The 14,568-nt window shown below is 39.2% G+C and overlaps 1 protein-coding gene and 1 long non-coding RNA gene across 2 annotated transcripts; one reads left to right on the forward strand and one right to left on the reverse strand.

Moving 5' to 3' along the window:
• Window positions 1–681: 681 nt before the first annotated feature.
• Window positions 682–12,013, forward strand: LOC144212975 (sialate:O-sulfotransferase 1-like). Its single transcript, XM_077741208.1, has 9 exons — window positions 682–876; window positions 1,647–2,280; window positions 7,837–7,951; window positions 8,813–8,997; window positions 9,272–9,393; window positions 10,030–10,201; window positions 10,715–10,879; window positions 10,943–11,143; window positions 11,247–12,013. The coding sequence occupies exons 2-9, from the start codon at window positions 1,896–1,898 to the stop codon at window positions 11,597–11,599; spliced, it is 1,698 nt and encodes a 565-aa protein (XP_077597334.1). The 5' UTR covers window positions 682–876; window positions 1,647–1,895; the 3' UTR covers window positions 11,600–12,013.
• Window positions 941–14,152, reverse strand: LOC144212976 (uncharacterized). Its single transcript, XR_013329851.1, has 2 exons — window positions 14,006–14,152; window positions 941–2,253 (listed from the first exon to the last, which is right to left on the reverse strand). It is a non-coding gene; the product is annotated as an uncharacterized LOC144212976 (long non-coding RNA).
• Window positions 14,153–14,568: the final 416 nt, after the last annotated feature.

Genomic DNA, 14,568 nt, shown 5'->3' on the forward strand with positions numbered 1-14,568 from the left:
TTTGACCTGAGAGGAATAAACCCTTCCACTGTCACCACTTTTTAAGGTTTTAGTTTTAAGTTCCCAGAATCGCGCCAACATTTCCAAACCCCCTTTGACACAGTACTCATAACACAGGCCATATTGTTTTTTGAAAGTCTCTTTTTTTTTCATTTTTAAAAGGTCATTCGGCCACAATGAGGCACTGATGCGCTTCAAACTCCTTCATTTGATACGTTCGCTGTCCATGGTGCTGAAAAAAAACTGTCAACTGGGTCACACGGGGTTGACTGACTAATGCATCGTCTGTGAGTCACATCTACCCTTTGTGTTTCTTTTAAAACACATTACAAACCTCACACAGAAGGATTTTCTGGATATGTAAGGAAAAAACTGAATAATGGCGAGACTCCCACTGTTACTACATGCATTAATAGTTCTAACCATCTTGTTTGTGATTGCCGTCTGACGGTTTAAAGCCTGGAGAATGCCCCCCTGATGAAACTCACTGCGCTGTCAGTAGTGTGTCAAGCTCTTTTACTGATATGACAGATCCAGTACTGTGCACAACACCCTGCGGACTACTGAACACGACTCACCCGTTTGCACGCTGAAGAAAGCGTGACGTGTGGACATCATCAATGCAAAAGAGGCTGACTCCCCCCCAACCCCCAACCCCCACCCCACAGACACAGTCCATTCTAGCACCGTGCAAACATCTCAGAGAGCGAGAGAGAGAGAAAGCGTGAGGGAGGCAGAGAGCCAGAGAAAGGAAAGGGGAGATTATATAAAAGAAGCTTTGGGTACGCAGGCAAGCTGAGGTGACCGGCGCGAGGCAGGACGGCCATCAACTGGGAAAGTGATCGCTGCTGTTTATGGATACGCACGCCCTATAAGGTAATCTTCATGATGAAACATTCTTTAAGGGAGAGAAACTGAAGCAGGAGGGGGGTAGTGGAAATTGCAGTCCTTGAATTCTTTAATAATGAGACATGTACACGGTTGCTTCATTGTATTTTGCGTTCTTCCAATACTGCTTGAATGAACTGGGTTTTACTACGGTTTGGTGTAGAGCAAATGTAGAGTAAAGCTAACTTGTTCGGCAAACTGTTGCTTCTGTCCTCGGGAGCACCGCACCCCTACTTTTTGTGGGTGCAGTATTTGCCTGGACAAGAGAATGGAAATGAAGGGGACTGTACGAAAACCTGTTCGGGCTGGACAAAAAAAAAAATAATAATCATGTCGGGACAAGAAGGCTATAAAGTGATCTGGATTTTTTTTCTGTAAAAAAACTAGTTAAGGGGCACCAATAATGTACTTTTCAGACATCTACATTTTAAAAGGCCATTTTCCTAAATCCCAATGGCAGAATTAGTGTTGTTGACATGCATGTGATCAGACAAGTCAATGGAAGATTTGCATTGAAAGATAATCCAGATTAAAAACAGTTTGAAATCTTGATGAAATAGCACGGCGTATTACCTTTTGGAGGGGAGAATGGGGTTTGTTGTCACATTTTTTTTAAAAATGTGATTCTCCATCCAAATGTTTTTCCTTTCTTTCTTCTGACTGGGCTCACCAACAGTAATACACACTTGTGCTTTCAATCCATCTGCATTTTTTTTATGCCTGCCTGTGTATGTGTGTGTGTGTGTGTCTTCCCCAAGGATCTTCCTGAGCCAATGACCAAAGACTGGGGTATTAAACCCCTCTCTGCTGACAAACATCCATTGTACCACCAGCACTGTTGGACTTTGTGCCAACGGAGGACCGGAACTAAATGTCCACGACATTGCCAAAAGCTGTGGCTCCTGCCAAGATTATGAAGTTGTAAGTAGGTTAATAGATCTGCCATTCTCCCAGCTAATCCGTGAAATGGCCCTCCTCTTTGACGAAAGACTGTAAACGGAGTAAGCATGACGGTGGCGCTCTCCAGGCTACGCTGCCCCTTGAAGCAGGCTCAGATGCTGCTGCTGTGCCTGGGCATCGCCTATTTGATGGCAGGGAGCATCTTGCTCATGCAGCGCTCCAACATCCGGGTGGCCCGGCCAAGCCTCCCGGCGCTCCCCCCCTCGTCGTCACTGGCGGCGCCTCCGACCACCCTCGGAACGGCCGGCACGAGCGTGAGGCTGCGTTCCAGATGGGCGGCGGTACAGTCTGCATCTGGGGCTGAGATAGGGCGTCGTCGGCCCGCTTCCCAAAACCTGGGACTTCAACACCTGCATCGTCACTGGCTTCCTAGCATTGTAGCGGACAGTCCAGACAGTGTGACTCCTGTCCAAAAGAAGATTAGCCAGAAAGGTATTGAGCTGTCAATTGATTTATCTGTTCCACAACTACATATCTGTCTACCTAGTTACAAATAAACACATTTCCTAATACTTGACTGAAGCTAGACAAGTTGCTGGAAAGCAATTTCCCTGAGTTCATAGCCCAGCTTTGATAATACAAAAATATATACAAAGATAGCATGCCAACCGATGGGATTCACATCAAATAATTTTCAAATTTTCACCCCGTAATGCTCATTGTGGCTGACAGGGAAATACGCCATGAAGTGTAGACATCATATCATATCAATATTATGGTTTTAGAACCCAATCAGAACTTTATGGAACAAATATATCCAGATTTAGATACTATACACATACATTATACTGTTTAAACGTATTCAATTCCAACTGCAATATAATAACGTATCTTATCTATAATTAGATTTTATTAAAACTTATAAAACAGACAACTACATTTGTCTATATTGCACTTGAGTTCTTATACGATAATCGATTTATTAAAAAAAGTCAAATTTTACTGTATCTAAAAAAAATATTTTGGGCAAAACACAGAAATGCAACAAGTATCATTTAAAAAAAAACTTTCCAAACCGTTAAAAAATATTAGTATTATTGGGATATTGTGTGTTTGAGTGATTTAAATAAATCCTTGTTTAATTTAGTACCATTATTTATTTGACCATGTGTTGTTTGACTGCTAACTGTTTGACAAATGCACCAATCTGTTCGTCTCATAAATGTGCCATTGTGACTCAAATATTTAATCATCTAATAATAATTATGTGTAAATATTAACAGAAAGGGTTCTTTTGGCAAATTTGATACAATATGCACTTAAAAAATAAGGAAAATTAAATAAAATATGATTGAAAGGCAGTGTGGAAAGAGACAGGGGTTTTCCTGTTAAATAATATACGACGAAATAGCAAAATGACACGTTTTTGTAGAAAATGTTTTGGAAAGTGGAGTGTTAATGCACGGTTCTCACGCCAGACGTTCACAGCAGACTTCATATTTTATTAACGGGCTGATAATCGTGACCTGAGAACATTAAGAACATTTGGAAGACTTTTCAGATGAGTCTTCAAAATGTCATCACTGGATTTACACTTTATTTGTAATTGGCCCTCAAAAGTGCTCCAATGAAGAAGTCATTAAATTGAAATACTTTCTTGAAGTATCTTTAAATCTATCTTTTTTTTTTTTTTGCTTTGATTGCCTGGAAACATTTTGCTGAGATGACCAATATAATTGGATTACCTCCAGTGGAACATTAGTTCTGGTGGCTCATTCTTGAAAAGTATATCAGGAGAGCTCTTAATCCAATTGTATTTTTTCAAGAGAATACACAATTATCTGGTCACTGAGGAGGGATAGAGATGAAAAATGTTGCGGGCCAGAGCAGTTTTAATAACCGCCATCTGGCAAAGGTTCTTATAAAACAAGTAAAAGTCGAACAGCCTTTAATTACACAGATCCATTGTGGTTTGGAGGCAAAATTGCCTCAGGGATAAAAAGCAAGCCGCTGCTATTGATAGCACACATAAAAACAGAAGGCAATTTTTAGACAAGATGTATTCATTTACCATGGTAGAAGCCAAGTAGGAGTTCCTAAAAAAAAATTAAATAAAACAAAAACTGCAGATTGATCCTTTCATTTTTTAAAATCTCTTCTCAGAGGCTGAGGTGGGGTAACGTGGGTGCTCAATAATGTGCTACAAATGAGTCACACAAGAAAAACAGCATGGCTGAGGTTGTGTAATTATAGCAGGAAAACCCAATTTCTCATCTAACTCAGCAGGTAAATTGTCCCAATCTGATTCGCTCTCGTAATTTCCGAGATGTCCGGATTTTGTGTTTAGCTCTTGCAAAGCATTGAAAATCTCTTTCCTTGGCTCGCCATTTTTTTAGCCAAAAATCCCCCAAGTGGAGCCCTCCGAGGTGGATTAACTGTTGCTAAGCAAATGTTGATTCTTTTACAGCCATTACTACTAGGTACTAGGCACTAAACACTACTGATTCCATTTTTAGGTGGGGGTTTTATTGCACTTGTGTTAACAGGTAACACTGAAACAGCCATTGGTCACAAAATCGGGCACAAAACCAGACAATAAGAAAAATGAAAGAGCAGTAAAGGCGCCAAGGAAAACAATGTTGCATCTTAAAGGCTGGAATATCAGTATTTTTACAGGTTGAATTGGTGATTCAAACTTGCATGGGAGCCAATAGCGGAACGAATCAACCTCATTTATGATGCAAAATGATGTGTACTCAATTTACGAGCGGTAGTCGATGCACCTGCCAATGCTCCAAGAGGAGTACCGCTGTTTCAAATGCAATGGTATCCGAGGATAAGAGGATCGTTGCTTTGGCTTTCATGCTGGGATCAGGGACTTTGCAAAGTCTTTGATGGTTTCCTAGCAACCTCAATGCAACAAGACTGCGCGTCATATAAAGCTTTCTGTCAAGTAATCGCCACATGACCTCGTGTTAAAATAGAGTATATACCAAAAGATTTTAAAACATTTTAGAAGAGAAGAAAGCTTGTTTATTAAATTTCAATAAAGTGTCAATGAAGTGCTCACCTACAAAAGCCATCATTCTTCAGTCAATCATTGCATTTAGTACCTGTTACCTGTCACGCTAAATTCATTGTTCCACATATTCGCCATGCTTACATCACTCATATCAAACTGGCAAAATCCAATGAAGACCTTTTTCATGGGAGGAACCTTCACAAAATAAACGGCTGTTGATTGGCTCTTCTACTCACAAGCTCCCAAAATATTTTTCCCCATCAAATAACCTTCTTTACTTCTGTTTTAACAAGGAATCAAAGTGGATTTCGAACAAAACTTGAGACATTGACCAATCTCCCTTCCTCTTAATTGGCGGCCAATCTACATTGGGCAAAATCAACAACAAAAAAAGAGTTTAATAGTTTACCAAGCACACATTTTCTCCAGAAAATTGTGTTTTCTCGTGTTTAGTGCACTCTGACATCAATTTGAAGAACAGCCTTCCGTTGTGTTCTTTTTTTTGTGCTTTAGATAGTATCACAATTTGGAACTTTTTTTTTTTTTACATTAGTATGCACAGTGCATGAAAACCACCCTAAAAAACATATTTGTTTATCCAGTCATATCGAGATTATGCATTGAACAACAATGGCTAAAAATAATTTCTTGTTTCTGAAGCAAGGAACTCAATGCAAAAATGAATAAACATCATCACATAACACAAACAGAGGCGTGAATGAAGTACCTATGAAACCTTTTGGCTGAGTTTTAATAATATTCATTAACTTTTATTAAATCTCATCTATTCAATTTCCTGACGTACAAAAAGTGAGATTTATTTGCTCGCGGCTTCCTGGATAATTGGACTTTCAAGCGTGAGAATCTGACCCCGACTTGGGTCAGCGTAGCATGTAATGATACCTTTTCCGTTGCGGTTTGATGGCTCTTTGTGCATCAGTGATCAGGGGGAATATTGAAAAGTCAGTCATCAGCAGAGAAGGGCGTGTCAGTTGGTGCGTGCCCTTTTACTTGCTTAGGTCGTTAGTCTTCTTGGCGAGGAGAGTCATATCCAGCCATCTGTCTCGCCGTTTAAAAAGGCAGCATAGTGTCAGGCCCTAGCACAATCATTTTTATTCAGTCGCAAAGTTCCTTCTATTAAGCCCGGCTGCAAATGCCTTCCACTTCGTCTTGGTTTTGATTCAAGTGACTGTCGCCCGGGTCAGTGAGGTAACGTTCCAGCCTAGGTGGATGCGTCAAGATGCAAGACGTTTCCTACGACAGCATTTCTTTTCATTCTTGAATGCAGCAGCTGCTGGTGTTTTAGTTGTTGTTGTTGTTGTTGTTTTTTTCCCTGGAGAGGAATAGCCTAGATTCTGTCAGCAAAGTATGTGTAGTTAAGACTGTCTGTCTGTATTGCTTGGTTGGTTTAAAATTCTATTGTTCTGATGGACGGGTGAGTCAAAATCCTTTGTACAGGCTAGAGGGGGACGTTTCTAGCCAAAATGAATTTATGAATTTGGTGTAGGGAAGGCACCAGTGATTCCATGCTCTGGTGCTTTTCTCTCCATGCCGTCAAAGTAGTATTTTGCTGCCAAATGCCTTCTGTCTACATTTATCTTCTGCAACACCTTTTCGATTCAGTCTTTGGCCCTTGGCAGCAATTAGATTTTATGTTGGTTGTAAGGGAGAAAAAATAAAGCTCAACGGTCGTATCCTTGAGATCTTGAAAGCAAAAATGCCATGGAAAAGACTCTTGGGAGAAATTCGCAAATACATTCAAAAGTCAACACTGAATGTGTTCCAGTCACCTAAAGACAGAAGAGTATTTCTTCACAGGATATGAATGAGGTATAGTCTAAAAATATGACAGCGTCACACCAAAGGGGGTAGATATGAACCAAGAGTTCTGAAAAAGAGATCCTCACCCACACTTTGCACCACACAATGTCTGGAAAGAAAAGGGTGAAATCAAAGGCCAAATTTGGATGACATTTTCATTAGGAGCCTTCATCTTGTCATAATAGTAGTCTGTCACAGCCCATTATACAGTAGATTACATAATTATATGTGCCAGGGTTAATTATTTTGGGAGTCAATATATTCACCAGTGTAAAAATTAGGCCTCAAAAGAAGCTGAAATACAGCCTACATTCTGTTGCATTTCTCATCTTTAAGACTAGATGGAGCTAGTCACTTAAACAGTGCTGATTCATTATTGAAGGAAAAATGTAAGAAAATGTGAGTGTTTTGTTTTGCATAAAATTATCTTGGTTTAAATATATATTAATGTATATTACCTGAGATGGTTTCATCGTGATTAATCCCAAACAGCCCTTCTACTTCCAATTAATACTTTTGCAAAATGTTGATTATAAAATAAAATGTATATATATATATATATATATATATATATATATATATATATATATATATATATATATATATATATATATATATATATATATATATATATATATATATATATACACATATACATATACATATATATTTGAATATACATATATACTGGGATTTGACAAAGGGGCAGGCAGCGATCGATCTCATGATCAAGTTTAGTCTCCTTGACAGCAATAGACATTGTAGGAAGTAAACTTCCTACAGTGGATTGTTTAATATGGCTGTGATTGGCAGGCAGGCAACCAGCTCTGGGCGTAGGATGTCTGATGCCTATAATTAGCTGGGATTGGCTTCAACACTCCCATGAGGGAGGTGGCCTGGAAAACAAATGAATATTGTTTAAAAACAAAATCAAAATTTTTAATGGAATGGAATGATTATTTATTTATTTTCATCCTGGATATGGCAGTCCCACAAGGACTAACTGACTAGCCCAGGGGTCTGTTGTAAAAATAGCTCACCGGTGGTGGTATACTTTGAAATTTTCGAGGACTATCGATATTTGAAGTGACAATGTACTACTACAACAATCCCCATCTAAAAATGAAAAAGTATTGCATGTGATGGCATTACAACCCGAACACCATCATCTCTTTAATGGCCGAAAATATTTCTGCTCCATCTAGGGACTTACATGGGTTGCTTCCTGCACAACGCAAGCGAACGAGCCCTGGGAGGAATTATGCTTTATGACCTGCGGAAAATGACCAGCACGCTTTGTCAAGACACCTGCTCCGAAAGGTAATTTTTCCATGATCAAGCCCCAATGAGGGGACCACAGAAGCCCTGCTGTTTGAGTAAATGCTTTGGCTCTCAGTCTCCTTCATGAAAGCCTCCTGTGTGTTGAGCCAGTGGAGCGCCAGGTGGCTAGATGACAGTAAAAGATGAGGCGGGGTGAAAGAAGCAAATAGGAGGCCGGATCTGTTGCAAAAGTAAGAAAAGGGGGAAGGAACTGTGTGTATGTGCATGTGTGTGTGTGTTCCGATGCCCAATGTGAATTCACCAGTGTGCCGGAGCAACCACACCTCCAAAAAAAATGATATTAGGAGAATTCCTTTGCAGAAAAGCTGGTACATTTCTTCAAAGCAAAAATCAAGGCTTCCTAATACTTTAATACCTCCGATGCATACAGATTTACGTCTCACATCTAAAAACGGTGAAGCGCACCTCCACATCGCACTTTGGCCCTTCGCTCACCCCTGAAGAAATTCCGCTCGTTAACCGAGTGCGCCAATTACCGCAACTGGCAAAAAGTAAAAAGTCAAGGCAATTCACCAGCAAGCGTCCAAAGCAAATGGGTAAAGGTCAGTTTTGATTGGGTTTTTCTCTTGGCCTAAGAAGAGAAGCAGTGGGATGTGAAAACAACATTCGTGAACGGATAGTGAATCATTGGTAACTGGGGAAAAAAAACAATTGTTAGATGAGCACGTGAGGACGTGAACTACAGGTAACATTATTTCCTGCGGGTTTTAGGCAAAGAGATGTGAAATTAATGAAAAAATAGCATTAGGATAACCATCCTGCGCAATGTGGGTTGCTTGAGATGAACAAGTGGCTTTACTGAGGCGACTAACTGGGTTTATTTACTGTGTGTGTTGTCAGTGGGTACCAGTTTGCAGGGTTGGAGTATGGCGCTGAATGTCACTGCGGGAACAGGATCAGTAGCACGCAGGTTGGCGAGGAGGATTGTAGTCTGCCGTGCAGAGGGGAGAGGGGGTCTCCTTGTGGTGGCGTGGGACGCCTCTCCATTTACAAAGTGGAAGAGCGGATGCCCGGTCACCACAAATGTAAGTCAAGTGTCCTCAGAGAATTTGAAGGGAAGATTTCTCCTGTATTCGTAATAATGGCTGACGCAACACCAGTGGTGTTTTCTATGGGTGTATTCACAACAAGTTCCCTGTGATGATTCACAGTCCAGGGTTACATATGTATATGTATAACGTATATAGGATAGTGTCAATGATAACTTCTATTATTTTAAAACCCTAATGAAAATGTAAGACTTAATTTCTATGAAGTGCAATTTACGTATTTTTCTCCCTCTCTCTCATTTGACCACAGTCCAGAATGTTAACCAGCGAGGCTGCTTCAAGTTGGACAACGACACTATCAACACCTTTCCTATTTACTCATTTAAAATCAATCTAACAGCACCGTCCTGTATCGAGACTTGTACCGACAAGGTTTGAAAATATTTCTTCTTAATTAAGATGTTTAGCCTTGTATTGCAGAATTGGGGCTTGCACCCTTTTAACACAATGAATGAATTATACACAGCTTTTTTTTCAATATCCATGTCCTCATCCATCTTTGATTATTTGTCTGTATATAAAGACATTACACAATTAATGTTAGCTCCTAACCTAATGACGCTGTCAGCATGCTTGGTTTAACAGGTTTCATAACCGTGAAGCAACATTCTCTAAGAGGTGGGATGTCCAAGACCACATGGAGATAGCTACCAGGATTTTTGCATTAAATCAGCCTATAATGAAATAAATCTAATCTGTCATACTACAGGCATCTTTGTCTCTCCTAAAACTGAAATGGTTGATAAAATTATTACATGATTAACACAGCGTAGCGCATAAGCATGTCTGGAATTATGCAAAACTTTCTCTGAAGTTGTGTATATGGGTCATTCCAGTATTGGAGGACATTATATACATCCTACCCTTCAAATTTGAAATACAATTGTGTTTTCCCTACTTCATATGCAGGAATTAAGTGGCGTAAAAACCTTTTTGGCACGTTGAACTGAACTGAAATGAACCTAATGAATCACAAAATATAGTAACATTGGCACGTCTGGTGTGTAGGAGCTCCCGCTTGCCGTATTCAAGAAGCCACATTGTTTCTGTACTTGGACATCCTCTCTGTTCAGTCTTGACCAGAAGTCTGTTAGAGATCAGTGTGCGGAAAACACCAACACCACACCGGCGACAGCCGCAGAGGAGAACTACTATCGAGTCTATCACACACCTGTTCTTGGTGAGCTATTTCTTATAGTAGATCTCTGTGAGATGTTTTTTTTTTTTGTTAATATGGAAACCCATCAGTTTCTTCCCAGCATTATAATTTCAAGGGATTTGATACTAAATAGCATAAGTGTGCCAACTATGGCCAGTTTTTATTGGCCAGATCCAAATGATGAAATAATAATGTAATATGGCCCACAAAACAAGCTTAAATTTGGCCTACGTTCTGTTGCATTTCTCAGCTTTATCACTACATGTGGTTAATCACTTGATGCCTCTAAATCATTTATTATAAGAAAGTGTCAAATTTCCATATTTTGTCTACCATAAATTAATTTATATCAAAATGAAATTTAATTATTATTCTGTTTCTACATAATTGTTGTTTAATTCTTGCAGTAGAATACTCTATGTTTTATGGATGTTTCTGTTACCATATTTCTTAGGAATTGACTGTAATACATCTAACCAATAATGAAATAAGTCAACTACTCCTAAAAGCAACAACAACAAATTGCTCTTCTAGACTCCAGGTGCAAGGAGAGGATGTTTCTACCACAGCAATCCAGCTCTCTTGTGGCTCTCTCCAGTTTTCCCGGTGCCGGCAACACTTGGGTCCGACACTTGATTGAGCTCATGACGGGTTATTACACAGGCAGCTTCTATTTTGATGGCACTCTATACAGCAGAGGTGTGACTTGCGTGGTGTACTGCTTTTTTCTCCTTTTTTAAAACTTTTTTTTTCATCTGACAGGTTTCAAAGGGGAAAAAGACTTCTGGAGGAGCGGTCGCAACATTTGCGTAAAGACTCACGAGAGCGGAAAGAAAGAAATTGAGATGTTTGACTCGGCTATTCTACTGATTCGGAACCCCTATCGGTCCCTTATAGCTGAATTCAACCGAAAGTGTGCTGGGCATTTAGGACATGCATCAGAGGCTCAGTGGAAAAGCAAAGGTAACACAATGTCTTTGACATAGCAATGAAAAAAATGCAATCAAAGTGACTAGTATTACAATACTAATACCATAATGTCCTCTGTTGAACTGCATTGTTACAGAATGGCCAGACTTCGTCTCCAGTTATGCCCCCTGGTGGGCATCCCATGCATTAAATTGGTTGAAATTTGGACGTCAACTACAAGTAGTACATTATGAGGAGCTCCAGAGAGCTCTTCTCCCCCAACTACGGCTCATTGCCGCCTTCCTTAACATCACTGTGACCGAGGAGCGGTTGATTTGCGCACAGAGCAACCAAGACGGCTACTTCAAACGGCCGGGCCCCCAGCAGCCCTCCTTTGACCCATTCACCCCTCACATGAAGCAAATAATAGACACATTTATCCGTACTGTTGACACGGCACTGCAGAGTGGGAACTTCAGTGGTCTTCCAAAAGAATACCTACCCAGATGATGGCACGGAACGTTCATCCAATGAGACGATGAGACAGCCAAATGCACGCAACGGCTGATAAAAGTGGACTAACTGTTTGCCAAGCCAGATGTACAACGAATGCAACCGCACGGGAGATTAGATGAGAAAAAAAACATTTGCGCCCAGTTTAGGAAGAAGGCGGAAGCCTGTAATAAAAACCTCCAGATTGACTCTATTTCTCAGTTAAGAGCAGAAACTGAGAGAGGATTCGATGTAAGATTATCGAGTATCGTTTAAGACTGCAAAAAAAAAAAAAACATGACCGTACAAATTGAACATGGAAATAGTTTCTCAATTTAGCTGTTCTTTTAGTCTACACTCATGTTAATATAAACATATGACCACCTGCTGTATATGGATTTTTTTCATTAAATACATTTATATGAAATGGTATTTTGATGTGTTATGGCAGTTCAATGAAATGCTGTTATTTTCGGGGGGAGATTACGAGGTTGAACAAACGTTACAGGGTCAGTTGGACTGGAAACCAAAACAAAATTGACCTTTACCTGATCACAATTGAAACAAAAAGTCTAAATATGAATCATTTTACTAGACAAACATTAACTAATGCTATGGACTCCATTATGTATAACCAACTCAATTATTTGAGTGAACTTTCTCAGACACCCTCCCTCTATTCTTTTTTTTTTTTTTTTTTTTTTTTTAAAGAGAGTTGAAATGATGTTTAATCTCTGAACCATCATCCAACATTTGGGAAATGTCAAATGTGTCCACAAACTGGAAAGTTAATTGACAACTTTTTCCAATAACATTATAAAAAAAAAACAGGCAAAAGTGCTCCGTGAGTAAATTAAACCTGCAGGATTTGCCCTTTCCATCCGAATTTCATTAGCCAACAAATCCTACCAGTCGTGCTAAAAAGGTGACACATAAAATGTCAATTGTAAACAAATGCTTCATTTCCCCCCTCGACAGGTGTCACCACAATTGACTATCGAGTAAAACCTTGGGCTTAATCATTAAAAAGACGCACACTTGAGTCAAGATCATAGGCCTGTAGAGATATGGGCAAGTTATCGTAGAGTGTGAAGAAAATGAAGCTTTTACTAAGAACAGGGGCCACTCAAAGGTAATGGCAGTATTTCTAGACCACATCACCTGCAAGTGGAATTAACTTGAGACAGCTTTGACTTAATCATAGGGAGCTTTATACAGAGGGAAGAAGATGTGCACCTCAGGAGGGCATTTGCATGAAACTACCGCACTCAGCTGCAGTCACAAGACTGTCACATTTGCGTAGGTGCAGTCCTGCCGTCTGCTGCTGAAACTCTGCGGGTACCAAACATGTCACTCTAATGCTTACTGACAGCACGGAGGCCGTTTAAACAGGAAGCGGCCGTTTCTAAAAAAAAGAGCTATTTATGCGGGTGCTCACTTTTGTTTGTTGGAATCATTCATTTATGTAGGAATTGAGGGCAGAGGATGAATTGGATCCTCGCTGCCACCTCATTTGCATTGATATTCGCTAAAGCCAATTAAATTATTGATTGATAGCCATGGATATTCTTAAAATAGGTCATTTTATTGTCATTTATTGTTTATCATTTGATTTGACTCTCGTGTTTTGAAAATTCAATATAATGGTGCTAATCAACCTAATACTGTCTATAATTATTAGATCAATATAACACTAATTGTTCACTCTATCATTAATCTTTGTCTGTATTATTACTAATACCCATTTGTACACATGGTGTGATAATAAAAGCAAAATTGAATGATAGGGAAATACAAGAAAATAAGAGGATATTGGTAATGACAGTAAGATAATGAAAAGAATACAAAAATAATACAAAGGATACTCTGTGGTATTTAACTAGAGGTACTTAATAAAAAATATATATAGATAGATAGATAGATATAGATATATATCTATATATTCATATATTTAAATAGACAGCTGTTTTGTGTATTTTGGATGAATGAGAGGGTTGCATACAGATGGATGTGAAAATGCTTCAGAGGTTTTGCCATGTACCACTAGAAGGCACCAGAGGTCTTTCTAAACATGAAAAATGTGCACTTCACAACATCACTTTAATTTTATCCAATGCAATTTCGGGAAAAGGCAAAACATTGCATCTTGCCTTTAGTCTTCATAATAAACAAGTATTTTAGCAAATGCAAATATTGGATTTATTTAAATATAGGACGATTCCAAAAGATTTTTTTTTAAATGAATGACTGCAGTAAAGCACTGGTGAAAATTAAATTCTCTCTGTAGAGAAAATTTGGGTGTGCAGTGAAGGACAAAAACACCCGTGAACATCTGTTATATACAAGACAAAATATACATGTTTGCATATGGACTGCCATTGATGAGCCACCCAAACTTTGTTTGGCGTGTTTCAAGAAACATACCTGATGGATGACATACCTGACGACTACTATCACTCCATCGTTAACAGTGAAGCCAAAATGTTCCCACATTGTTGATTTTAAATAAAGCAATTCTCCATTTCTCCTTGTACATTCGCCAGAAACGTTCTCCCAGTAAAGACGTCATTTCTTCTTTGTCTGCAATGTATTTTTTTGGGGTTTTTTTTTTTGAGTAGGCGCACCACCTTTACTGCCCCCTGGATCGAAGAATAACTAGGTCAAACGTGAATTTTTAAATGTTATTTTGATTTTTCTTTTTTTCTTTAATGTATATTCATTTAGTTAGTTTATTTATTTGTTTTTAAGCAAACATATTTGCCATCCAATCGTGATGCCTGCACTGTCACAAATACAAATATGTTTTGACCTTTTTATAGCTTCTGATGATCATGACTTGTTTTTTTTCCCTTCTCGAAGGTATACTGCCACACTGGCATCTGGTTATCAGAACATTTCTATCTGGATGACTTCCGATTATATACTAAGATAGGCCATACTGCATTAGATGCTCAGATGTTCTGCACCAATCTCGAGGTCACCAGGCC

Source organism: Stigmatopora nigra, chromosome 19 (assembly GCF_051989575.1).
Source record: "Stigmatopora nigra isolate UIUO_SnigA chromosome 19, RoL_Snig_1.1, whole genome shotgun sequence".
Taxonomy (NCBI): domain Eukaryota; kingdom Metazoa; phylum Chordata; class Actinopteri; order Syngnathiformes; family Syngnathidae; genus Stigmatopora; species Stigmatopora nigra.